The following is a 25,012-nucleotide window of genomic DNA, read 5'->3' as shown; positions in this document are numbered from 1 at the left end:
AAAAGGTGCAAGGTGAGGCACTGTAATTCTACAACAAACAATCAATATTGTCGTTTCCAAACGTGATTAAGGGTGATGTAACGCGAAGATCTCGCTCATCTGGAGACTACAGCACCATGGACAGCGACAGTGCAGCCTGTCTCCGAAACCAAACTGCTGAATGCAAAAGGCTCCTATGGTTTCCGGGGGATGGTTTACCCAATCTACCTTAAACAGACTGTTGGCTATGCTCTTAATGATGCGAGAATAGGGTAGGCTACTTAAAATGTATTTTACTATATCATTAATCAGCATGCCATTGTTGCTTTTCACGCAATAGGGCTATGGATTTCTGATATAGTTTACAGAAAACGTCTAAAGAAAATACCCCTTCCTAGAACTATATAGAGTCAGTCAACACACATACCATGGCATGCAGGCTACACTTTCGAAATGCATATTATCTAAATGTTATGCCCCATGCTCTCTCCTGGCACACAAATGACAACGATTAGAGAACATTCAAGAATCAGCAAATCGTTGCCATAACTGCATACGCAGAAGCACTCCCCGTCCCCCTCTGAAGTTATGATAATAACCTAATGTGCTCGTCAGACAGAGCGGCTTTGACATTCTACGGAACAAATCGTTTTCACCTCAGCGATACGCTCTAATTCTAGGCCCCGAAATGTTTCGTCTCAGGGAGATGTCTTCAAGTAATCCCGAGTCTATTAAAACGGATCTGATCACACTGAGTTCAAATCGACGAGACGGTGTTATGTTAACTGCAGAGTACCGGTAACCTCTCTCCTCCGCAAAATACCACAGGGCTAAGTAATGGATTTATGTAATGTCAGCACTCACCGAGTCTTGTAAAGGGGTAACCCCGTATCTGTAAAACTTTAAAAAGCATGGGTGTATTATATTGTATCTAAGTGCAGGGAGTGAAAAAAAAGCTCTCACTTCGTTCATAGAATATAGGTAGTCTGCAAGAGGATGTCATTACGTTGGCTTTGCGTTTTAACAAGAACGTTGACTTCAAAGATGTTCAAAGCCTTAATCTAAAGGACGCGATGTATAATGAAAGGATATATTCACAGACACATGAGGACGATGAAACCATCTTAAAAATAAGAGAATGAAAGTACTCTATGTTCTAAAACAATAAAAAGAGCTTTTACTTTGGGTCGTTATTAAACCTACATCACAAAAAAATCTATTACAGAAGTAATAAAAATGGGATCCAGTCATTGTGTTCAATTGATCTAATCTGCAATAAGATACTGGTCTTGAGTACACATGCACAATTAAATGGTTATTTGTCACTGTTGTGAATTCCCCTTAAGAACCTTTTGTGGGGTTTTGGTAGAACCTTTAAATGGATACAAGTGTAGCTGGAATCTTGAGGAAAATAGATAGGCAGAGGGGTCTGGCAGGAGCAATACCCTTGATACCCTTTCCAGTCACTATACATTGCTGATCTCTCTACAAATAAGTACTGCTGTAGGCAAACCAAAGGGGAATACTAATAGTCTCTCTTCTCAATCTTCATGTGATAATGACATGCAGAACTATCTCACTGTCCATACATTCATAAACACAAATTCAGCCTCAAGAGCTCTGCTGTTCCCACACATGCAGTAGAGTTCCCCTGCATACAAACAGCCTGGTGGTTGTGGAACGATCCCACGAAAGCCAGGGTGGTATGAGAGCCAGAAGACACACACACACAACACATTCTGACATGTCCCACATTCAAATCTGCCCCCTAGGCGGTGGATGAGGAACATCTTCAGTGTAAACCTGGATACAATAGCTCTTCTGAAGACAGCTAACACTGGAGGAACCTCTGCCGGAAACACGACTCGCTATAAATACAAGATGCTCGCCTCAGCTGCCAAGTTATAGTTCTTTTTTTCTTCCACATCCACCCCCCACCCCCCTCGTCTCTGTCTCTCTCTCTCTCGCTGGGCCACGCATGGTTACATATACCCTCATTCAATCACGGGGCGATGAGGAGAGGGAGAGCGGAAGCGTGGTTTTTCTTTTGAAGGAGCTTCTCTATGTGCTGAGGACTGTGGGAGTGGGTTAGGGAAGCCCAGTACAGGCCCCTCTACTGCTATTGGTGTGGCAGGTTTCCCTTGTGTTACAAAAATATCTTCCTGCTCGCCCACCTTGCTCCCAGGACGCCCGTCTCCCTCACCTTGCCAGCGGGAAGGGGAAACAACCACACTTTTTGTTCAACGATCGTGACTGCTGAAGGCCACAGCAGGTCTATGTACCCTGTCCTCCTTGACTCCCCCACATACTCACACACACACCTTACTCTGGCCTCTACTCTTACTCTGGCCTCTACCCCCACAAATCCACCTACACACACAGAGCCTCACACACACGGCCCCAACCGTGGTCTCTACTCTGCAGGACCTCTCCTCCACAGCAGCCTGGCTGGGCTGTTCCTGGCCTCTCTCCAGCTACCTGCCGTTACCTAACCGCCCAGATGGATCCGGATGTTTAATCACCGTGATGTGATGCAGAAATTATAGATCTATCAACAGTTTAGAGGGTTGGGGAATTGTAGGTTGGGGTTTGTGGTTTTCACAGCTGGGCCTGCAAAGTATGTGGAAGTCTCCAGAAAAGGCAGCTTGCGGTGTAGATATGGAAACATGAACCTCACTTTTATGTATGAGGAAATGGAAGCAGCACGGTGAAAGTTGATCTAATATCAAACAGAAGCGTCTGATTTTTCTCTGCAAAATGCAACAGCTACAGAAGTTCAAACACAGAACATGATATATATGCAGCATACAGTATATACATAACAATATAAAACAGCACAAATATGTTTAATTGTTGCCAAAACATTCACATCAGGTAGTTTCCTCCCTCCGAATGGTCTTCACACGGTTTAAAATCACCGGTTTTATCTTGACAACACACAATCCCTCTGATGAGGGGAAAAGGCACTGTGAAAGTTTGCCCCTCAAAGGTAAATCAACAATAGCTCTTACTCCCATCACTTTTATGATACATGATCATTAGAGGAAAATACAAACAAATTCAAACAAATGGCTGGCAGGTCTGGCCGCCTCTGAGGAAACAGAGAAGAATGCAAAGAGCTTTCAGCTAACAAAAGTAACTATGGAAACAAGCAGCTCTTCATGGCAGTGGCTTACACTCTCCCTCTCTCTCTCTTTCTCTCTCTCTCTCTCTCTCTCTCTCCAGAAATAAAACTGTTAGGCTAAGAGGGAAGCAGGTAAAGACAAAAGATCCCGGGTGAACCTATTTATAGAGGATCACTAACCTTACATAACGCCTGTGTACACACACACACACACACACACACACACACACACACACACACACACACACACACACACAGGCGCACAGGCTAGTGCTTGGTGGTGGCAGGCAGACAGGCTGGGTGTTGGAATGTGGGATATTTGGCTGATGTATGTGTGTGTGTTGAGAAGGGGGGGGGGGGGGGGGTTGAGGGCTGTTTTACTTAAGAAGGCTGTGAGGGAGGTCTGACAAACAGAGAGGCATGTGGGGAGCTGGTGGAGGTTGTGCTCCACCAGCATGAGCTAAGCAGACAGCGGAGGGGATGTGATTTTGCAAACGGGTGTACACATTCATGCGTTCGTCAGTCTCCCCGGGCTCCCCAGAGAGAAGAGTGATGTTGCCGGCGGAGAGCCTCACTAGTGCAATGTACAGCGTCAACACGGAACAATTGACATCACTGCGTGGCGAGCTAACGAGCGGTCGTGAAAGGGAGACACATTAGCAAGATCACAGAGGGGAGCGTTTAGCCATGGGGCACGACAAGCACACAGAAACAAACCCCAATGTGACGGCATGAGCTCGTAGAAGACTTGCCAACAGCTCCTGCACTTACAGAGCAGAGTGGAGAGTTGTAGGAGATCTCCAATGTTATCATATCACTGCGGGACAAAGCTATTGGCCTGTCTCAGGAGACCATGAATACATTACATATGCATTATGGCACCTGTATGAGGTAATGAATAGGCGATATACGCATGATGATTACTGAGTAATACTTCTCCCCTATCCTATCCAAATTTAGTCATTAATATAATTACCCACTTATACTGCTTTTTACTCTTAGACACTTCTCCATTGTGAGTTGAGCTGTGTTCAAAAAAAGGCTTTCTCCAACTTCAGATACATTATAAATTAGCTCCCTCTAGCACAACGTATCAGTAATTGTGGACTAAGAGCAGACTGTGCAGGATGGAGACTATTTCTAACCACAATTCTGCGCTACTTCATTGAGTCTCCTTGAGATGGTCCTATTTTACTGGGGAAAGGAACTGTTTGGAGTAGTTTAATGGTGGAGCCCTGTCCTTGGTTATTATGGGTCTGGACCACAACTGGTCTCGCAAATGTCGTAGACTGGCACATGCACGTAGGAGAACAGGGACTGATGGTAGGTGGCCTTTAACGCTGCTTAGTGGTGAGCTCTAGTGCCTCGTTCTGGTGGGCACCTGGGAGTCACATACACACCCCTACAGAGAATAGGAAGCAAACGCAACGAGAGAAAACGCGTTGATGAATACACCCATCTGACTCATCTGTTTATGCAGTCGCATTAGTTAGCTCTGATAGCGTTTGGCTATTATCCCATTTCACCATGGAAAAGGGGTCTTGGGCAAGAGGGAATGGATGGCTCAGTGAGTGCTTTAGTCACACAGATCGGACGCGCTCTTCAAAGGAATAAATGCATTTTGTGACTGCAAACGCTAAGAAGGGGGGTGGAATAGATTTCCTCTCGAGGATAGAGAGAAGCATGGAGGGAGGTTTGGACACAACTCACTCGTGTCCACTTCCAGCTTTGATGCAGTTGGGTCAAGAGGTCAAACGCAGCACATGGAAGTCCAACAGGCGGCCATGAAGATGAGAACCTGCTATTCTCTAGCCCTCAGTCTCAGTCTCCCTCAGGTACACAGCAACTTGGATACGTGGGAGAATTTGTCGTCAGGCTTACTGAATATTCAGTCTGTTCGTTAACACTCATGTTTCAATCCATGAAATACACCCCTTTCTTTCTACTGAGTACAGGCTGTGTATAGATGGCATAGAGAGATGCACACACAGGCTCCAGCTCCTCTCCGCAGTCTCTTTACTGAACATCCAAGCTGCAGCAGTTTCCTCAGCCCAGACCCTATTTATAGTCCTGCAACCTTACTGCGCCAGGAACAGCCTTGAACTACACGTCTATTCAAACAGGATTCACACAAGAAGATAGAGGTTGCAGCCCAGGGTCACGCAGAAGCTGAAAACCAACATTGGCGTATTGAGCCACCAAGATGGTGTGTTATGTTATGCCGTGGAGTAAATAAGTCCAACTCCACTATGCTCTCTGTGTGTCTGAATGTATGCACCCCAGTGTGATGTTGACACCAGTTCTGTCCCAAGGTTCTTCATCTCATCCAATTTGACATTGAGCCCTCACAACGAGGCTTCGCCATGGTAACCAGGCGGCACCGAAACAATGACCGACAGCAGCTTGACGTCAGCAGCTGTCCTTCATGTGTAGTCTGACAAAAGAAACAGGACTTGCTGCCGATTAGAAATGGGGGTTCTACTACCTTGTGAGTAAAACTGCTCCCTTCTGCATAAAAGTTTAAAAGTTTGACAACAAACACAAATGCAGCAGTATAGTGCACATTTCTTTATGCATTTTAAGATTGTAACAAACCAATTATGCTTAATTGTAAAAATGAAAACATGTGATTTAAAGCATTTTTATTGATTGTTTATCTCACCAATCTATCTCACACCAATCATAGCACCAACGTATCCCACAAAGCAAATATGAAATCAGTCACAAATACCTTAGTTGAAATTGAATTCCTCAAAGTAACCCTCGCTGGCAGGACCGTTCAACGTCAGACTTTTTTGTTAAAAAGGCAGAGTTTAAAGTATTTTTAACCTTGATACAAGCCTTCAATTTGTCATGAACCATCTTGTTTTTGTACAAAATGTTCTGTACAATAGCCAATTAACTAATTGTTTGCCATATTTAATTTTGACAGCTGTATTTGAAATGGTACATGGCAATGAAATGAATCTTATGTAATTTGAAAGAAAACTGTAAAAATGTCACCGTAAAGATAATGTTACAAAATAACAGTGAGATGAGATCATCATCATCATGGTCAGTACTGCTCAGCCATCATTAAAACTGTCAGAGCTGACCAGCCCGTGAAAGGGTGACTTCCTTGTCCCCTTCCCGAACTGTCATTGTACTGTTCCCAGATATACCCTGTCTCTGCGTACTGTCTGTAAACATTATTGATTATGTTAGTCCTGAGGTCCTGATACAGTGTGGCTGCCTTCTCTCGATATGGACCCTCTGTGTTGCCGTAGTGGTGTAGTGCCCTGACAGCCAGGTAGTTGATATTGATCCATATGGCTCCTCTCCAGTAGGGGGCATCATGCTCCGTGTTTCTCATCATGTAGAGGGGGCTGGACTTGGAGAGCGAGCGCAGGCCGTAGGGCGTCCACAGCTTCTCAGGGTCCTTCATGTCGTTCAGAATATGCTCCAGTTTGGGCGAGTCAGGTGCGAGGATGCGCAGGAGGAAGGGGAAGAGGCTTACGTAGCCCAGGGCGTTCACATACTGCAGCTTAGGAGCTCGGCGCACAGAGCGAACCAGACGGGCCACGGGGAACTGATGGCGAGGCTGGCCCGGTGGGACGTACACCTTCTCCTGCTGCAGGATGACTGCCTGGGTGTGGTTGCCATAGTCGCAGTAGGCTTGAAGCTGGTCGGACCAATGGAGTTCATTCAGCAGATGGTTGTCACTGAGCACGAGGTGGGTGCGCTCGTACTCCTGGTGCGGCTCCTTCAGGAGGCGTGCCACGCTGGCCATGATGCCGGAGGCCAAGGCCATCCAGCAGTGCAAGTCCACATGCCGCTCGTCTACCGACGGGTGGGAGGCCCGGGGGTAGTCATCCAGGCCGGACGTCAGGGTCTTGGGGTTGAGGAACAGGTTGGTGTCCTTGTCGCGGCCCCTCCAGCGGTAGGAGTTGGGCAGGGGGCCCGTCTGAGTGGTGTTGTACCAAGCAAACCAGGTCTGAAGTCTGGGGAAGAGTCTGCGGAGGAAGGGCAAAGTCACGGATGCCGATTCAGGGTTGGTGGACAACTGCTCCACCAACTCCTGGAGGGCCAAGAAGAGGGTGGGAGGGTTGGCGTTTTCGTTGCGCTGCACCACAAACTCCCCTGGAACCTTGCTACGAGCCTCATCCCCCAGGATCTGCTCCCGGGGGATCCAGCCCTCCATGTTGATGAGGTCCAGCCAATGAGCTGTGACTTCCCGGGTCACCTGAGGGTCCCACTTGCTCAGCAATAGTTGGTGGAATCCTTCGTCCCAGAGAAAGCCCCTCGGGAAGAAGGATCGAGATGGCACAGCTGTGAACAGGGTGCCTTCGGGATAAAGGAGTGGGTACTCGTTGTAGACGGACTGGACAACCGACTGGCCAAAGAAGTAGCCCACCCCCCCAGCATGTTGCTGAGAGCTGCCTTGCTGAACTTCACCTGGGCCTGACTGAAACCTTTGCCCTGGAGGCCGAATGTTTTTTCAAACTTGACGTCAAACTCTGCCTTCCTCTTCTCCAGTTCCTCTGTCATGGATGTACCCACGAGCTGGTTGGGCCGGTTGCGGAAACTTCCAGACTCAAACAGCACCTCTATCTGAAAGGGTGTCTGGACGGTAACTTGATGGAGCACAAAGTCACTCTCTTTCCTGGGGTCATCAGGCTTTTGCTGGTGCTGGTGGTGTGGAGGTTTATAGGTGTCGACCGCAATGTACTGCCTTTTATTGCCAGAAGGGGGGCTGTAGACAAACCGACGGTTTAAACTATTTCGCACAATGTCCGTGAGCTTCTCCAAGCCTGGAGTGACGGTCTGGAGGTAGTTGTAGCTGAGGGGAGGAGAGAGACCAGGATCAAACCTCAAAGAAATCATGTGTTGTGTTGTTTTCCTTCTGCCCCTGTCTCTCCCTGTCTCTTCCTCCAAAGCTTCCTCTAAAAACCTGAAGTGATGGAGGTGGTAGGATGACACACCCTCTTTGCAAACAGGCAACAGAAAATAAGTGACAAAATGAACAAGAAGTTTGTCTGTGACTCACCACTTAGTGTTTGGTCTATCGGTGGCAACAGTCTTCAAACTGATTGACAGTTGACTTTGAGGCAAGTATTCAGTTCTTACTGACTGCTCTTTGCATCCCTTTCAACACACTGACAGTTATTCTGTCAGCAGAATCTTGTGCTTACACTAGTCTGGGTTTGTTGGACTGCTTCATTTGTTGTAGATTTCATTGTTAGAATTGAAAATTAGTGTGGATGTCAAACTAATATATATATATATATATATATATATTTTTTTTTCCAGATTCAAATACATATGCTAATACTGACATCATGTCATGTTTAATGCTTTTCCATTGTCCAGCATTATTTAGTGTAAGATCATAAAGACAGAAATCAGTGAAGGAACACCTATATGCAATGATGAGGCTACAGCATAGAGGCTAAATTGCAAGTCTAAGCTAAAAAGAACGTAGATCTACAAAGGCACAAGAAAATGCTAGTCCGAACTAGCAGAACGGTTACACTGTGCCAAGCAAAATGTCTCAAATAGTGATCCATTATTTCAAATAAATACCTGGCGTATTTGACACTGGAGGACTCCCCTGAGACAGGCTTGCGAAAGGTGATCTTGAAGTTCCCCAGCTCCTCTGAGAACCCAGTGAGGGAACCCAGGCGGTTCTTTTCTTCTATCTGGGCCTCCAGTGAACCCTGGGTGTCGGCAGCAGCGTAGAACATGAGGGAGATGACGGGGGCGTGAGGAGCAGAACTCTGACAGGGACAAAGACACCATGGGAACACAAGCATTAAGTCAGTCAGGTTCAAACCAGGGAGTTCATCACCAGTAGATCCAACACGTCCCTTTGAGACGAGTTGCATTCAGATACAACCATGGGTGCTAAACGCAGGGCAGAACGTTTCAAACTGAGTCTCATGGTGTGGGAGGTTTAGCTATTCAGCGTCAGGATGAAAACGTATCACCTTAACTTACTTTCATTTACACTTCTGCTCTTAGAAAGGGACGAAGAAATCATTAGGTTCTGTGACCCTGAAGTAAGGTAACCTTTGACCTGTGATCCTGTAGTAAGATAACCTTTCTGACTTTGACAACTACGATACTGTGTCAGAGAAACAACAGTGCATTCATATAGAGACTCACCTACGTGCTGATCTCTTGGGGTAACATAACTGGATGAGTCAAAGCAAAGGATGTTCAATTTCTACCAAATTAACGTGGATCTCGTCTCTCACATGCTGCTTAGCCGTGATCCTCCAGGTCCAGTCCCCGCCGTGCTCCCCGCCCAGCCTCTTGACAAACTCGGTTGTGAGGGTGAAGTCGCTGTCGCGGATCTCCTGGACGCCGAAGCTGAGGCCATCGTGCATCAGCCAGCCGTAGCTTTGCAGCTTATCGCCTTGTTCGCACGTGTGCCTGAGGTTCACGTCCACGTCGGCAAACTGGCGCATCCACATCAGGCCTGGAGGGAAAACACGAGGAACACCAAGACAGGCATGGTGAAGACGGGGCTGCTATGCAAAGAATGCCTGCAAGGTTTCACGCTTGGGGCTTTTAAGTACATTTAACGACAAAACGTACTCTCCTCAAAGTACATTCTCTATTTATAGAGGCTAGAGTAGTATCTTCTGCACAGGCTCCTCAGGACATAAGTGACCCTCCAGGTCATACAGGTCTACCTGTAACAATGGACTGGGGACTCCTCGTCTTCATCCCAAAGTAGACCTGGGGCCTGTAGGATCCCCAGAACCTTTCGGGGGCCACCTGGGCACTGGTGCTGTTAGCATTGAGGACAGGGGGCGAAGGGTGCAGAGTCACCACCCGTTTGGCCAGGGAGGAGCGCATGTAGAGGGCATAGAAGAACCAGACCAGGCTGAAGATGCAAAGGCCTATGGATATGTTGATGAAGACTTTGCCGATGTCGACCTTCTTTTTCTTCTCTTTGCGAAGGAGTGCGGTGGGCTTCTCTTCTTTCCTCAAGGGGGGGGTGGCTTCACCTGTCACCACCCTCTTCCTCTGCCTGCCCATCCTTCTCGTCTCGAGCTGAAGAAAAAGGTGGAGCTGGCATTAGGGTCCGAGGGAAAATATAGTTCGGTTGTAGTTGCACGTGTTTTCATCATTTGTGTTGCCAGTACAGTACACATGCATTTGCTAAAGGACCAGATGAGCACACAGACGAGGCTGAAAGGGTAGTAAGCGTAGCATACTGTCTGTAGCCCATTGCAATTAGAACTATTGATGCACCACTACCAGCTAGGTTGCAATCATGTCAAGTTGATGGGTTGGTTAGCTGGGTTAGCTAACTACATTTGGAGTAATATGACTCTATCGTCACTTTCAGCTGTCGATGTTTCCGTTTCACTTCATAGTGAAGCATGGAATAACTAGTATAGCTGTCTCCCACGTAGGTAGCTAGCTAGCTAACTTGTATGCTAGCTAAATAATGTGTACAGTACGCGGCACATTAGCTACTGACTGTACAGTAGTGTGTAAACTAGCACGAACCTATGCAGCTTCGCCAGCAGGGAGTAATTTACACTTCGTATCCATTTGAAACGTACTATAATGTATTGTACAAGAGCTAAACGAAACATTTACTTTCATAGAACGGATTTTGTTAAAGCGAACTAATTCATGAGAATACTCACCGTAGCGACGGTTATTCTTAATTCTTAACTCAACATTTTAACTTGGATCTACTTCCTGCTTGCCTCGTTTTCTTGAACCACTGACGTGTACAACCGAAATGTCACGACTCACAGACCAAATATCGGATCGCCCTTTAGATCATACAAATTGTTTTCCAAAACAGGATTCAACACCCAACATAATTTTATTGACAGTGCAATTAATTGTGGATGGAAGTAATCTGCTAAACATTTTCGTAGCGTGTTTCATCAACACTAATGCAATTGTAACTTGGGTTAAGAAAAAAATCTTGGTTTCTGCATTGTTAATTGTGATAAACAATGATTGGTCTAAAATAACTTACAGCAACTGTACAATGGATAGAAGGCCTTAAGTCTTGAGCAGATTTATAGCTAAGAATGGAAACACCCACTCTGAAATGCTATGGTGGTTATTAAAATAAAATAAAGATTGACATTCAAATATTTTTTCAGCTAATGACGCCTGCAAATTAGCTTGCAAAGTCAGTAAAATCAATTGTCTTTCCCTAGGGTACCCTACCTCTAACACTCCATCTCCCCTTCTGTCCCCTAACTAGCTGGGTTCGTTAACCAACACTGGAAGAAACACACATTTGGTTGATGCTAGCTTGTTTTTTATTCAATGAAAAGATGTAAACCCCATTTCCATATTCCTCACATTGTGATTCTGAAGGTTACCCATTGGTCAGCAAACAGACAAAGAGAACTCTGGCTCTCGTGTGAACCATCTCAAAATGTATCCTTACATCCTTTTTTCCCCTAGGTTACTCCCAGATCTGACATTCATAGGATTCATAGGACGCACATGCTTACAACCATGCACAAAGGGATGGAAGGAACAGCATTTATAAAAGGTTCAAACACTAAAGAGCATACCCTCAGCCAGAGACACCAGGGTCAGTGAAAAGACTAGAGCCAGATGTGATCACATTAAGTCCTGGACTCAAGACCACACAAAATTGAAAACCTTCATTCATATTTCCCTAGTCCAGCACCTGGTTTGGTTTAGTCTGGGCACAAAGAAGAAATCTCTATGATATAGGGGTATACATTCCACTGTGGGAGTGGGTCAAAGAATCTAGCACAAATACAACAAAAACCTGATAAGTACTCCAGTTTGGGTCATCTAAATCCTCCAGAAAAGTATGCATAAGGCCTTGTCCATCCTGAGTGTTTGAGATACCCTACGTTGATCTCCCAAGCCTGTCCACAGAAGGTGGGCCCTTGGATGACCAACGAGGTACAAACAGGCTTTTGTTTTGACCACAGCTTTGCTCTGAACAGTGAACTATGCCCTGTCTAACCCAAATAAGCCAGGACAGTGGGCTGACAAAGAAATACAGAACAGGAATAACTGGTTGAATCAATTTGAACACTTCTGAGAACTGTCTTACAAATAAAGCTTTGGTCAAAAAAAAAAAAAAAAGTAAAGCTGAAGTCCATAGCGTTCCCAAAGAGCATTCGATAACTAAGCGCTTGTTGGAAAAGTTGCAGGCTGTGATCTCCTAGTGTTTTGCATGTTGTTTTTCTTGAACAATGTACATGCAAAGCAAAATGTAATTACCGAAACACCAGTTTGACAAAGCAACTGAAACCATATAACCCCTCATGCCCATCATTAGACATGAGCCTCAACAGACTTCAATTGACCCAAACTCCATATTAAATGTAAAATCCCCCCCACCCCTTTCCTCAATTCTTCAGATGCCTTGACCAGGAGGACCAATCCAGACATCTTGGGGCAAACTGAAGAATGAGGCAGGAGAACGCATGGCAACCCCAGAAATCGACAACATTCTCACAGAAAAGACCTAATACAAAAGAAAATAGGGTAGGTGAACGCCAGGGCCTCTCATTTCGATCTTCCTCCACCCAATGTCAACGTCGGTGTGTGTGGTGCTGTGTGTGTGTGTGGTGCTGTGTGAGTGTGTGTGTGTAGGTGTTGATGACGGAGGGTTGGGGCCGGGGGTAGAGCAGGGGAGTCAGCCTGCCAGGCAGACCAGCCTCAGGGATCCTGCGTGGGGCAGAGGGGAGGGCTGCAGAGGGGAGGGTGATGGACACACCGTGGCCTCCCCTCCTCCTCCACACTACTGCTTGATCAGTCCACCGTCTCCCTCGCTCACAAACCGCTTGCGCCCCCTGGTGGTCAGAAACAGAATGAGAAGATTGCGCAAAAAGAATTGGGTGTGCTGCAAAATGCTCATGTTTGCAGGCACTGACCTGGAGGGACATGCGTCTCTTAGCTGTTTGGTGATGACTGATTCCTGGTAGCTCAGGTCGACCAAAGCCTCCATGATGCCATGGGCATGGGGGACATCCAGGTTGATCTCTGGAAGCTCATCATACACGCGCTGGAAACCCTGCGGAGGAAACGGGACCACAAAGATTGGGTTGAGGAGAACATTGATGATAACCTTGAATTTGATTCTATATTTCATACAAATTTAACACCGATTTATATGGCGGGGGATCAACCAAATGCAAAGACTGACTGACCCGGTTCATCTGGTCCAGAGTAATAAGTCCTGACTTCCAGAAGGACTGGAGCAGTTTCACCATCATCTGGATGGCCTTGTCCCCTTTGGACTCCAGCACCATGACCACTGCCTGGAAGACACAGGGAGAACACACACTTAGATATTAGCCTCAGATGCACTGGTGTGAAATGAACACCTCAGAAAACAGAGGATATTTCCTAAAGGCGAGTTTGAACTACACACATACAAAAGCCCATCGAAAATTTGAAAACTAAAGTGTCATTCCCCTGTGACACCACAAGAGGGCATTATTGGTTTGTAGTTCAGCAAGCTTGTCATTGACCTGACAGCAGTTCTTACGGAATTTGCACTTAGTATTCAGGATACTAACTGCTGATTGTTATGTAATCTCTTAGCTCAATTTTACTGTCAGTCGAATACTGCTTCACAATATCTTATGAAAATAGGCATTTTTGGTTTGAAAGGGAGGTTTTCATCCTGCTTACAGTTCTTCCGATAAAAAAATCAAGATAATATTACAACCTTTTTGACCCCCAAAAAATTACATCAGTCAACATTTCCAAAAAAGGCCAAGCTAGCATACCTCATAGACCAGTTCGTGGTGGAAGTGAGGCACTTCAAGGTCTCTCAGACAGTGCTCTGCCTCAGACACTTCTCCTGACACCAGGTATTCCTTCAACAGCAGGTTCATCTGGACGACAACAACATCAACACATTGAGGATACAGGACTGCTGCTTCGGTTTGACATTGAATGGGCTACACGTGATCAAGAACTCGACTCCTACACAGATGGACAGAAAAAGCAAGGGAGGGAAAGAGACAGAGAGAACGAGAGTGGCAGGCAGATTGTGCTGTGGGAGTGTGAGCAGGGCCTCAGCACCCCCCCCCCCCCCTCCTCCCCCTGAGACGGTCAAAGGCAGAGAAATGACCCGGCAGGAATCCAAACTGGATGGTAGTTTGGTTCACAGGCAGGGCTACCGTAGGTTACACAACACTCAAAGGATTGAGGGCGGTTTTTAAACACGCACACACACACACACACACACACTATGAATCTATTCAAACAGGATTCCATTAACTTTACGAGCACATAGACACCTGGTGAACCTGCAGCCAGCTGCCCACCTGTGTGCCTACGTGTGTGTGTGTGTGTGGCCAGGGTGCAGCCTATTTACTCCAGGCTGTGAAGGATCCTGTGTCAGAGGGACTGCGTTCTGATACACACTAATAAAACAGGACTGGCCTGTGGCTCTCTCCCCGCATGGACTTCTACCATCTGTTGATGTTATTCAAGGACAGTGGAAAATACACCAAAAGATCGGGTAAACAATCTGTCAGTAGGTGAAGCTAATTACATCACGCCTCCTAAACTTTGCTTTATCATTACAAACAGGTCCTGAAACTCTTAGCCACACATCACTCACTTCCCCCCTGTTTTGGCCTTCTAGCAACTTAAGATGCCTGTCAGGGGAGGGAGGGAGAGAAGGTGGAAAGGAGGGAAAGCCAGGAAAGAGAGAGGCCCCACCCTTAACAGGCTTTACCTCTTTGACAAGGTGTTTGACAGGTCTGAGGCCTCCGCCCACGCCCCACACGTTGTCGAGCCGCACCATCTCCCTCTTCATGGAGAGGAGCACGGCCGCACGGTCGAGCGCTGCCCTGGAGGAGACAGCAACCACACAAACGCCATTAGTACCACAACCACGAGAACCACAACCACGTATCCTCATAAGAGGATTCTACAAGTGCATGGGTGAATTTATTTTCTCTAAAGCGGTGAATTCTTAACACAAGAACAGCCACAACAGTCATTTAGACTGTTTTGAAATGTATATTAAAATGTTTTTAATATCAAATTACACAAAAGGCAAATCATATTAACTCGTTGACCTATTTCAGCCACACAAGATCATATTGACCGAAGAATTTCTGTTGTAAATCTTCCCTGGGGTCGATGGTTGCTTAGCAACTATCCTTGTCTCTGTCAAAGAAATGTCACTGGCTCTCTAGTTCTTTTGCTATGTTGCATACAATTACAAATTATTTGATTAAATTGGATAATCCGTACAAGTACCAAAATGTCTGAACTGAATGAAATATCTCAATTGAGTATTTATCATTAAACTAAGAAATTATAGAGTTTGTATGGAGAATGTCATCTTTTTGACCGCTTATGGCAATTCCAGTAGTTATGGATGTTCTAGTGTGCACCGAGTTAAGGTGGCGGCTTTATCTGCTGGTCAAACTCTGAGCATAACCAACCGTTGATCCCCTTAACCCCAGCTCACCTGGCGTAGTCACAGTCCACCTTTCCCTTATAGCGGTCCAGGAAGGCCATGGGGAGGGCGTGGTCTGCTATGGCTCTGGCAATAAACTGGCCCAGCATCTGTGAACACAGTCCAGTACTCAGAAACAACAAACCCATCTGTTATAGCACAAGGCTGCTCCCCAACCTCAAACCAAGTGCCCGCGTTCCACCCTCACCACTCCTACCTGTGGGGCTTCAGGGGTGTCCAGGATGAGGTCCGGCAGTTCGCGGAGCGTCTTGTCGAAGGCCCGGGCCATGTCCCCCTGGGACAGCACTTTACCCGCCAGGTCGGACAGCAGCCTGGAGGTGAGCTCCCGGTGGCTGGCCTTGCCCTCCAGGGACAGGGACACGGCCAGGGAAGAGAACTCATACTTGTTGTGGCCCAGGTTCAGTCCTTTCAGCAGCATCTGGAGGAGACAGATGGAAACATGAATCGTGGTCGCACACAGAGACATGGAGAGGGCGTGGCCTCAAACAGGGACTGATCCTGGTAACATGGCCATAAGTAGTACATGACCTGCGGACATCTGCTCTGGTCAAACACCACATTTACCTGGACCTCTTTTGTGTCTCCGTGTTCAAAGTACTCCTGGACGATTGGGTTGACGGTCTTCTCCAGCTCCTTCTCGTCCAGTACTGGTACCACTTTTGCATACACCGTGTCTCCCTTTTAACACACACACACAGACACACACAGACACACACACACACACACACACACATCAGGATTCATTACCCATTTACTCTTTCAAAAAGCAAAGAGTATATGTTTACTAACTGCAGTAAGAGCAGTTGGTAATCTTTTGTGGGTTTTAGTAATATTGTTCCCCTTGCAAAACCTGAACTTGACCATATTAAAACAACTACAACAAAGAGTAAACACATTTGGAGCAGCTTTGCCACTTGCCCTGAACCACTGACCACCCATTATTGTGAACATAGATTAATGCGCCACTGGTTTCAGAGCTCAGGCTAAGCAATGTAAGTTAGTGTGGGTACATCAAACCCTAACCCTTCTGGGGGGAGACATGGTTAGCCGGAGCAGCACAGTGTCAGAAGGAAATCCAAGAAAGTCCGGGCTTCATTGTTTTGACCTGCATTGAAAATTCCAAACTCACAACAGGGGAAAGACTATCCCCCGAGCGTGAGGACAAGGGTTTCGGCAACGACCTCAAACACGATGACTCACTTTCCTGTTCTCTCCTGCCACTTACAGGAAGTGATCCTTGATAGAACGGCGAGATACTGAAAACAGGACCTTCAGGAAACAAACAGCTGGCAAGTCCACCCAAGAGGTCGGGCCTCCGGAAGGTGGCCACGCAGAGCCTCTCCATCCCAGAGAAGCCCTGCCTGACCAGGTGGTGGGACTACACATTTGTCCCATGTTCCTTCCAAATTTTCTGGCCTGAATAATGGAAAAACCCAGCTGAACAGTGATAAGGCTCGCTCGAACCTTCACCATAAACCTTGACCGACAGCTGAATCAACTATGGCTTTGCGGCGAAATGTAAAGGATACAGAGATGGATCCTATTTGCATACTTGGATCACCTCTGAAAATTTTCATTCACAACCACTATTTAGCTCATTGCCGACACAACAGCAGCTTTCAAGGCCAGCCCTGATATCCACCTCCATCTTTAATCGTGTGTGGGGGGTGGGTAGCCTTGACAGACGCACCATTCCCTCTCCCGTGTCATTGTGACCTCTTATCGGAGCAGGGGCATGGCCGCTCTACATCAGGTCGATACTGCAGGTTAAAGATTGAAAGTCCCACTGACGGGTACAGGAGAGAGCCATCTGTGGTCTGGGGACATGCACGGCCTTGACCCACATCTCAGTTCAGAGTTTCTGCCAACTGCTACCGTTACGCTGGCTTCACGATGAGGACTGGAGGAGCAGAGGGCCGACAGTCATTTACCATTTGTCCCAGGTCAAACAGATCACATGTCTGAACCAGGACAGAAGGCTAAAGTCTTGAAAGCGGTGCATCTTGTTGACATATATTCAGTTGGCAATACTCCAATGACACGTGGAAATGGCTGATTTTAAGCGGTTCTTTCAATAGGCAGTACTTGTACGTCCCGTCACAGAAGTGTCTGCTAAATGAATAAAAAGCCAAATGTAGTCAAGTCAATGTAGTCTGTCTAGACCACCTCATTCAGGACGAAACAGAACGACTCTACAGTAAATGCTGTGTGTTAATAGCCACCCGCCTTGTTGTGTCAGGACATAATCAACTGTGGTGGGCTCAGGGTAGAAGTGGGGGCCCTTTCTATTCATCCCTGCTCCCTTGTGTGTGGTGGCCCTAGCATCAGCATATTGAATTTTCTGCGGGGGCCATAGAAGAGGTGTTCCAACGCAGTACCGCTTTGTGATGAGAGCGACGCTTTGGAACAAAGCATCTCCCGGAAAAACGGGTCGAGACCCGAACGAGCCCTGAGGGAGAAAGACCCTGACCTGGGCCGGCTGGTACTGGTTCATTCATAGCTGGCTGTGTGTGTGTGGGGGGGGGGGGGTGACTGACAAGGACAGAGCTGGGCTATGTTTGTGTACGTTTGGGCATGGCCATGCGGGGTGTGAGTCTCTACAGCTGTATTGTCTACACACCCAGCGATGATCCCTGTCATTTGGATACATACTGGTAAGCTCGTAGAGGAGTTCCTCTCCTGAAAAGACACACACACACACCTGTTTGGACTCGTCGTAGTTGGGGTCCCTTGCGTCCGGCTCCTCGTCTTCGTAGACCATTCCTGCCGCTCCCCACACCCCTTTACCGCCCGCGCCGCCTGAGGACGGACAGACAGACATCAGGAAGACAGAAGCGGGCGCGCGGCGACCACACACACACACCGAGTTAGCCGGTTAGCGTAGCAGCAGACCCTCCTCATATCAGCCTGGCGTGCAGCCTACCTTTCTTGGGCAGGCCTCTGCCTTTGCCTGTCCGCGACTTGCGGTCGTTGGCATTGACCTTGCCCTTGGGGCTGTGTGGGTCGCCCCCAGCCAGCTCCCCGGACAGGGACTCAGACAACGAGTCGCTGGTGGAGTTGCGTGAGGAGGACTTGCGCAGACGCCTCTTGGCTTTGGCCTCGAGACGCGCCTTGTGCAGCGCCTTCTCCTGCGGGGTCCAGTTGCCGTTCACCTCCGCCTCGATCAGGCCCTCGTCCTCATCGCCATAGAAATGGTCAGTCCCTCCCAGGTCGCTGTCAAAGGCGAACACCCCTGTGGGAGGAAGGCATCCAGTTCATCATTTCATCTATATCTATGAGAATTTAAAAGATGCTGTTATCCAAAGCGACACACAAATAGTACATATCGTACAGCAGAAAATCAAGAATCCTAGTTCACAGATCCAACAGCATTTGAGGTCAAAAGGTTCTTTATTTACAAGGCACAGTGCAAAGTAATCACATCTCAGCTACCAGGCTAGCGCAACCATAATACCTAAAATCATAAAGTACAATAAAACATCTTGATAGCTTTAATCAGCTGTGTTTCGGACACAAGTTTATTGTTTACAAGCTTGTTGCTCTGGGGGACCATTAACAGGTGGTCATAAACAGATGTCGTCCAGGGTCAAAAAGACCACACCTTCCTGTCACCCGTCTCCTCCCAGTCTTTGAACGAGAGTAAACAGGTCGAGTCCAGAATAATGTCAACTGACATGGCAATGTTTTCCTTTAGTGCAGAGACGGTGCACAGACAAGGCAGAGGGTGCGCAGAGACAGAGAGGAATTCTTTAGCTACTGGTTATTGACAGCTGTTGAGGGTTTCCCTTACACATGGGCGGGTTCTGGGAGCTCGCGTGAGCCATCCAGAGAGAAGCACACTGATAGTTTGGGGGATGAATGATGGTAGCATTGTTTACTACAGCCCAATCTGCATCTCTGTCGACCTACATTGCTGCATTTAGAGCACATGGTTGGGGGTGTTAGCATTGCATGCAAGCCAGCACCTATGAGGTCTCTGGCAATTACAGCACATGGGTACTGCACCGAAGCCAGTCCAAGTAAGGGAAGACGGCACAACACGCTGCATATACACACACACACACACACACACACACACACACACACACACACACACACACACACACACACACACACACACACACACACACACACACACACACACACACACACACACACACACACACACACACACACACACACACACACACACACACACACACACACACACACACACACACACACACACACACACACACACACACCAGCCATTTAGTTGAGGAATCGCAGCTAGGAAAGGAAGATTAGGTTAGGAGAGCTCAAGGGGGGGGGCAGAAATGCTGGAGTCAGCAGCTTTTCCCATATGGAGAGGAGCCCAGGCCGCTCCCACTCACCGCGAGTCTGACCACATATGGCAGTGCGGGGTCACGGGGACAAGACTAGGGGAGAGACAGGAACCTCTCTGGGGTTGTAATGAATACCCTTACCCCTCCTGAGAAGGCCCGGGGCCAGCCGGAGGAGTTATGGGCCTATAGATTACAGGGTACGCTGGAACGAGGGATAGAGAGGAGGAGGAGGACAAACTCACCCAAGCCACATATCCAGAATCCGGACTAATTCTGTTCTGCTAGGAACAGAAGTGAGAAAAAAGAATGGGCTAATAAGAAATTGAATTGAGCTCAGTTGTGAGGATAGGATGCACACCTGTCTGTACACACAGGTCTCTGCTCTGAGGAAGTGTCTCTTGTTTCTATGAGAGCACCCGCATGCACACCCTCTGCCCACACACTCCTGGCCTGCTCAAACAGTTAACAACTGACCAGCTCACCTCCTCCTCGCTCACCAGCCACATGCCTTACATGACTTGCCGGAATATTAGGACTGAGGGGGAGAGAGAGCAAGAGAGAAGAAAACCAAGTTGGGCCAAGAACAGCCAAGTTGAGGCATTGCAAAAGCAGCAAAACAGAATGTAGCCTTCCCAAAAAGCTAAGTAACTTTATTCCTCTGTGTGTGTGTTGTGGTCTACGTGTGCAGAGGAAGGGGTTGCTGTCTGTTTTGAGAACTGAAAGAGCAAGCAACCACCACCCTTCCCACCTATAAGAGGGCCTGCATGTGCATGCTTACACCCCTGCAGAAATTCACAGACAGATCCCATCTGCTGAGTCTCTAATCCAGACCACCCGGACCATGTAGATTTACTAAAAGTACACAACAACACTAGTCTGTCATTTACCTAGCTGTAGAACACACACAAAGCAAGATTTTGACCTTGGCTTGATCCGGGTTAAACAGGTAGCCAAGTTGTCTAATACAACCAGTAGTGTCCCTGAGCTAGTCCAACACAGCAGGACTAAAGATGACTCGCCAGCCACAGCAGGACTACAGAACACTAGTCTACCACAGCAAGACAGGTCTACCACAGCCAGACTAGCTAATACCCTCTGGTGGTATAAAGACATGCTGCCTACACAAACCCATCCAGAGGAGGTCAGTGGAGCAGTTCACTGATCTCCAAGGATTGACCTAGTTTACCTAACCTTCATGGCTTGATTTAAAGTGCCGGGCTTCTGAATAGATCACACATTGCCAAGCTTAATGATAGACCACAGAAGGTAGCTGGTAATGAACTCGTCCAATCACTAGAAACGGTGGTTGCTTCTGGATTTTGGTGAAGGGAAAACCGTCTGCCAGACTGGGGCAGTGCGGCGAGGCGGGAGCTGAAGAGGAGTGGGGTGTGTCTGCCTCGATTGAGGCGTTTAACTGTCACCTAGATTTGGGAGTGTGTTGGGAGAGCCTGCTATGAACAAGATAAAGAAGAGGACTGGAGTGCTTTCATGAGGTGTTGTTCATGTGCCCACATTTAACCTGTGGTTAATAATCAACACGTCTGGGGCTTAAGTGTTTAACCTGAGCCTGTTTGTATTAGATTATTGTCCATTTGTAGGAGGGGGGGGGGGGGGGGGTGTGCATTTCACTAAACGACTGGGACAAACCTCAACATGAATTATGTGTACTCAGCTGGCCATGAACCAAGCAGGCTTGACAGGTCAGTGTGTATACGCGTGTGCATATGTGTGTGTGTATGCGCGCATGAGTTTGTAATGTTGTTCTCCCATAACTAAAACAGGCCCATAATATTTAAGAACCCCCCCCCCTTTCTTTTCAGCCAATTCAAAGGCATTTTTGACATGTTGTGTAAAGACCAGGCCTGCAGGGATCCCCTGAAAAATGGCAGTTTGCACTGAGTGGGGCACCCACCCCCATCTGATTGCAGATGTGTGGAGACAGACAAACCATCGCTGTGACATGAGCCACATCAAAAGGGCAGAGCAGGCTCCAGAATGAACCGACTGGGGGGGGGGGGGGGGGGGCGTTTGACCTCCACAAGGGGGCATTTTGTATATAGCTCTCTTATAGAAACGTGTCGCCAAAATAAGGGGGTAGGCACCGCATTCCGACCCTGGGGCAAGGAGACAGGTTGTGTATTATGAAAATCACTACAAACTCACCCACTGGTTGAATGCATAGTATATATGACATGTTTAGGTTTAAATGTTATGCATTGATAAAACAATATTTGACTGTGCTTAAGCCATGGATTACTACTATACTATAAATACAAAAAGCATCGATATCCCTTATGCAACGTTTAAGCACATAGGGAAGGGAGATTACGCAATAAATTCACATTGGTCCGTACATGGTAGCTGTGGATGCTGACGTCACTTTCGCACCGAAAAGCTCGGCCTCTGTTGCTTGTGAATAGTTTCTTTTAATATCGTTAATTCATAGCCTCTGTTTTTGTAATGAACGACCTCCGTGGACTACGTATATGCGGAAGATATACAGTAGTTAAGACATGTGCATGCGGGGATGTGCATGCTGTAACATTACACGAGCCATATTCATCTTAAGATATAAACTGTATTTTGAGCATATATATATTGCAAATATATTGCAGCATACGATGTTTTGTTTGATGAGAGCAGATAAATACAAATAGGATTGTAAGGACCTTTCACAGTTCGAGGGGGCGTGGTGTTCAAAACAACAACATTCAGTTCCTCGTTTTTCGACTTGAAGCACAGAGCACGCTTGAGAAAAAGGATAGCAAATTATCCATCGCCCTTCAGTGCAATTGCTACTGACTGCCATAAATGAGCAACATTATCAAATAAACAATATAGCACATGGAGATAAGTGATGTTATAAGTCTTCAATCGAGTTAGATAATGATACGTTGGACCATTTCTAGCATACATGAACCAAATGAGTAACGCTAGCAAGCTAATGCGTTTAGTTAGCATCAACATCATGGGTTTAGACAGCTGGATAAAACTAGCAAATTCACTGCCAACCGAACGTCACGAAAGGGTTAACATTCACATTGTGTCTTTACAACGTGGACTGCAAGATCAAAACACAGCAAATATATAACCAAAAGGGGTCTTTTCAAATAACGTCCCAGTTCCAACCGTTTGTGAGAGTTATGCGTCGAATGAAATAGCTTTTCTGCAAACTGCTTTGAGCGCACACTGTATTGTACATGAGGTACTAGAGCACATGGTGGAGTGTAGTGGGAACTGCAGCCCTTCCCTTCCAGAGACAAAAGGTGGAATGGGACGGATGTTTTCATATTAAACACGGATCCAGATATAATGTTTGCACCACAAAAGCATGGACGTTTTTTTTTCCCAACTCACCGTCGTGCTGTTGAGCGGTGGCCCATGTCTCCACTTCGGTCGCCATGGCGCTCTTTAAATTGCCCGTTTACCGTTCGTTAACGTCTGCTATCCTCACCTAGTTGCTTGCTCTGAAAACAATACGTGCACGAGTAAATAAACACATTAGTCGAAACTAAACATTCATTTTAAATGTAACAATGCATATGCTTGGAAGCCAAATATTTGCATAAACCTCACTCGAGTTTGATAGCTTGCTCGCGCTTGATAAAGCCAACGTCGATTTCGAATAAAATGATAAATTAAATGTAGCTGCAAATACAGAACAAACACCAGGATGTCTGTTTAGCTTCAAAGATAGATCGTACACTCTCCTCTGAATTAATCTAAAAAGATCAGAAAAAACTATTGGCGAATGCAGAACTAGTTCGAGTACATGTCAGGAGCATCCAAGATAAACAAAGTCTGTTTTTAACTTTAGAACGTTTGCGTACAGTCACGTGGACCAAACGTGGATGAGGAGTGGTTAATAAAGGGGCAGGAATTTGTCTGGTCAGGCCAATCACATTGCAGTTAAATGACACTGGCCAACGATATGGGTTTATGTCTATGGTTTATGCATGCCTTTACTGAAGTTTTACGTGACTTCCGTAAAAACATTCAGCATGTTTGTCTTTAGTAACGATTCATTGCACATATATTTGTATTTTTCGGGTGTAGTATAATTTGTAAAAAGGAGAATTATGCTCAACCACTCACCACCCAACTTGGAACCGCTCTTTGAAGATGTACCAATTAAATATCATCTGTCCATAGCACGCACTCACTTTTGAGACCGAGGTTGACATGTTTTTGCTGTTCACCATTTCAGTGCCAATTTCAACTACAAGGTGGTGCCAAAGTACAATGTTGTTTGATTAGCAGTGAAATGATAATGCGTATGACTTCAAATTCAAGGTCAGGCAAAAGGAGTACACTTACATTTACATTACATGTATTCATTTAGCAGACGCTTAAAGTTGATACTACCATCTCGACAGAAAATGTACCTCCGTATGCCCGCGCCTCGTCCATTAATTGTACATAGCGGGACATGTTATCCCTACTTCTCAGCGTGAGAAATAAGGTGTTGGTTGAAATGCGTGAATCTCAGGGCGAATGCGTGAGACTTGAGAGCCCTGCAGCTTCACACACAATAATATGCTGTAATAATATTAATAATTGTAATTATAAGCACACGTCTTATGCAAAGTTAATAGTTGGAACATTAACAAACCATGTGAAGTTTATACCACACAATAAATATAATTGGTTAAGTGTTTGTCAGTCATTCAGTCAGTCACACTCCTTTTTACAATAACAGGGCCTACGTGGAAAGTGGATGAGGCCTATTTAAAGGACATTTGAGAGAAATTTTAGAGATGGTGACTCATTCTCAACCAGGGAGCAACTAGGCCTACATCTTCAAATGAGTAAGTGTTAATTGCTTTCTCACACTTTCACTGATTTGTTGCTAACAGGCTGGCTGTAGATTCCAGCACCTCTAAGAACAACTCTTTCAGAAACAAACACGGTGCACTGTATAGGCTTATTTAAACAGCATTTGAGTGTCACCAAACTTCTGTTCTTTCGTTCCCACGAGGAGCAGAGGAGGCCTGTGGTATTAAACCAGAGAAAAACACTTTGAACACTCAGTACTCTTGAATGCAAACAGATATTTCTTAAAAATATAAGGACTGACACAAGGATGAGATGAGAAAGAACAAGTATGAATGTGATACAAAGATA

General features: G+C 46.5%; 2 protein-coding genes across 2 annotated transcripts; both read right to left on the bottom strand.

The window, feature by feature from the left end:
* Positions 1 to 5,730: 5,730 nt before the first annotated feature.
* On the bottom strand, positions 5,731 to 10,740 carry mogs (mannosyl-oligosaccharide glucosidase). The gene is given in 6 exon segments (XM_084686798.1): positions 5,731 to 7,495; positions 7,498 to 7,922; positions 8,666 to 8,859; positions 9,340 to 9,563; positions 9,781 to 10,144; positions 10,607 to 10,740. Coding segments are annotated over 5 exon segments (2,529 nt in total). The 5' UTR covers positions 10,130 to 10,144; positions 10,607 to 10,740; the 3' UTR covers positions 5,731 to 6,158.
* A 622-nt stretch (positions 10,741 to 11,362) lies between these two features.
* Positions 11,363 to 23,719, bottom strand: pdcd4a (programmed cell death 4a). Its single transcript, XM_084686800.1, has 12 exons — positions 23,465 to 23,719; positions 23,246 to 23,355; positions 18,487 to 18,795; positions 18,265 to 18,362; positions 16,128 to 16,241; positions 15,760 to 15,981; positions 15,555 to 15,652; positions 14,811 to 14,925; positions 13,852 to 13,959; positions 13,267 to 13,377; positions 12,991 to 13,130; positions 11,363 to 12,909 (listed from the first exon to the last, which is right to left on the bottom strand). The coding sequence occupies exons 2-12, from the start codon at positions 23,289 to 23,291 to the stop codon at positions 12,858 to 12,860; spliced, it is 1,413 nt and encodes a 470-aa protein (XP_084542926.1). The 5' UTR covers positions 23,292 to 23,355; positions 23,465 to 23,719; the 3' UTR covers positions 11,363 to 12,857.
* Between the last annotated feature and the right edge of the window lie 1,293 nt (positions 23,720 to 25,012).

This window comes from Hypomesus nipponensis, chromosome 22, assembly GCF_054491055.1.
Source record: "Hypomesus nipponensis isolate SF chromosome 22, ASM5449105v1, whole genome shotgun sequence".
NCBI classification, from domain to species: Eukaryota; Metazoa; Chordata; class Actinopteri; order Osmeriformes; family Osmeridae; genus Hypomesus; species Hypomesus nipponensis.
This window is presented reverse-complemented; position numbering and strand designations above follow the sequence as displayed.

Coding starts and splice junctions, on each gene's coding strand:
- pdcd4a (XM_084686800.1), bottom strand. CDS start 23,291: ATGGCGACCGAAGTGGAGACATGGGCCACCGCTCAACAGCACGACG. Junction 15,653..15,759: donor ACACCCCTGAAGCCCCACAG/GTAGGAGTGGTG, acceptor CTGTGTTCACAG/ATGCTGGGCCAGTTTATTGC. Junction 13,960..14,810: donor TCAAACACCTTGTCAAAGAG/GTAAAGCCTGTT, acceptor GTTGTCGTCCAG/ATGAACCTGCTGTTGAAGGA.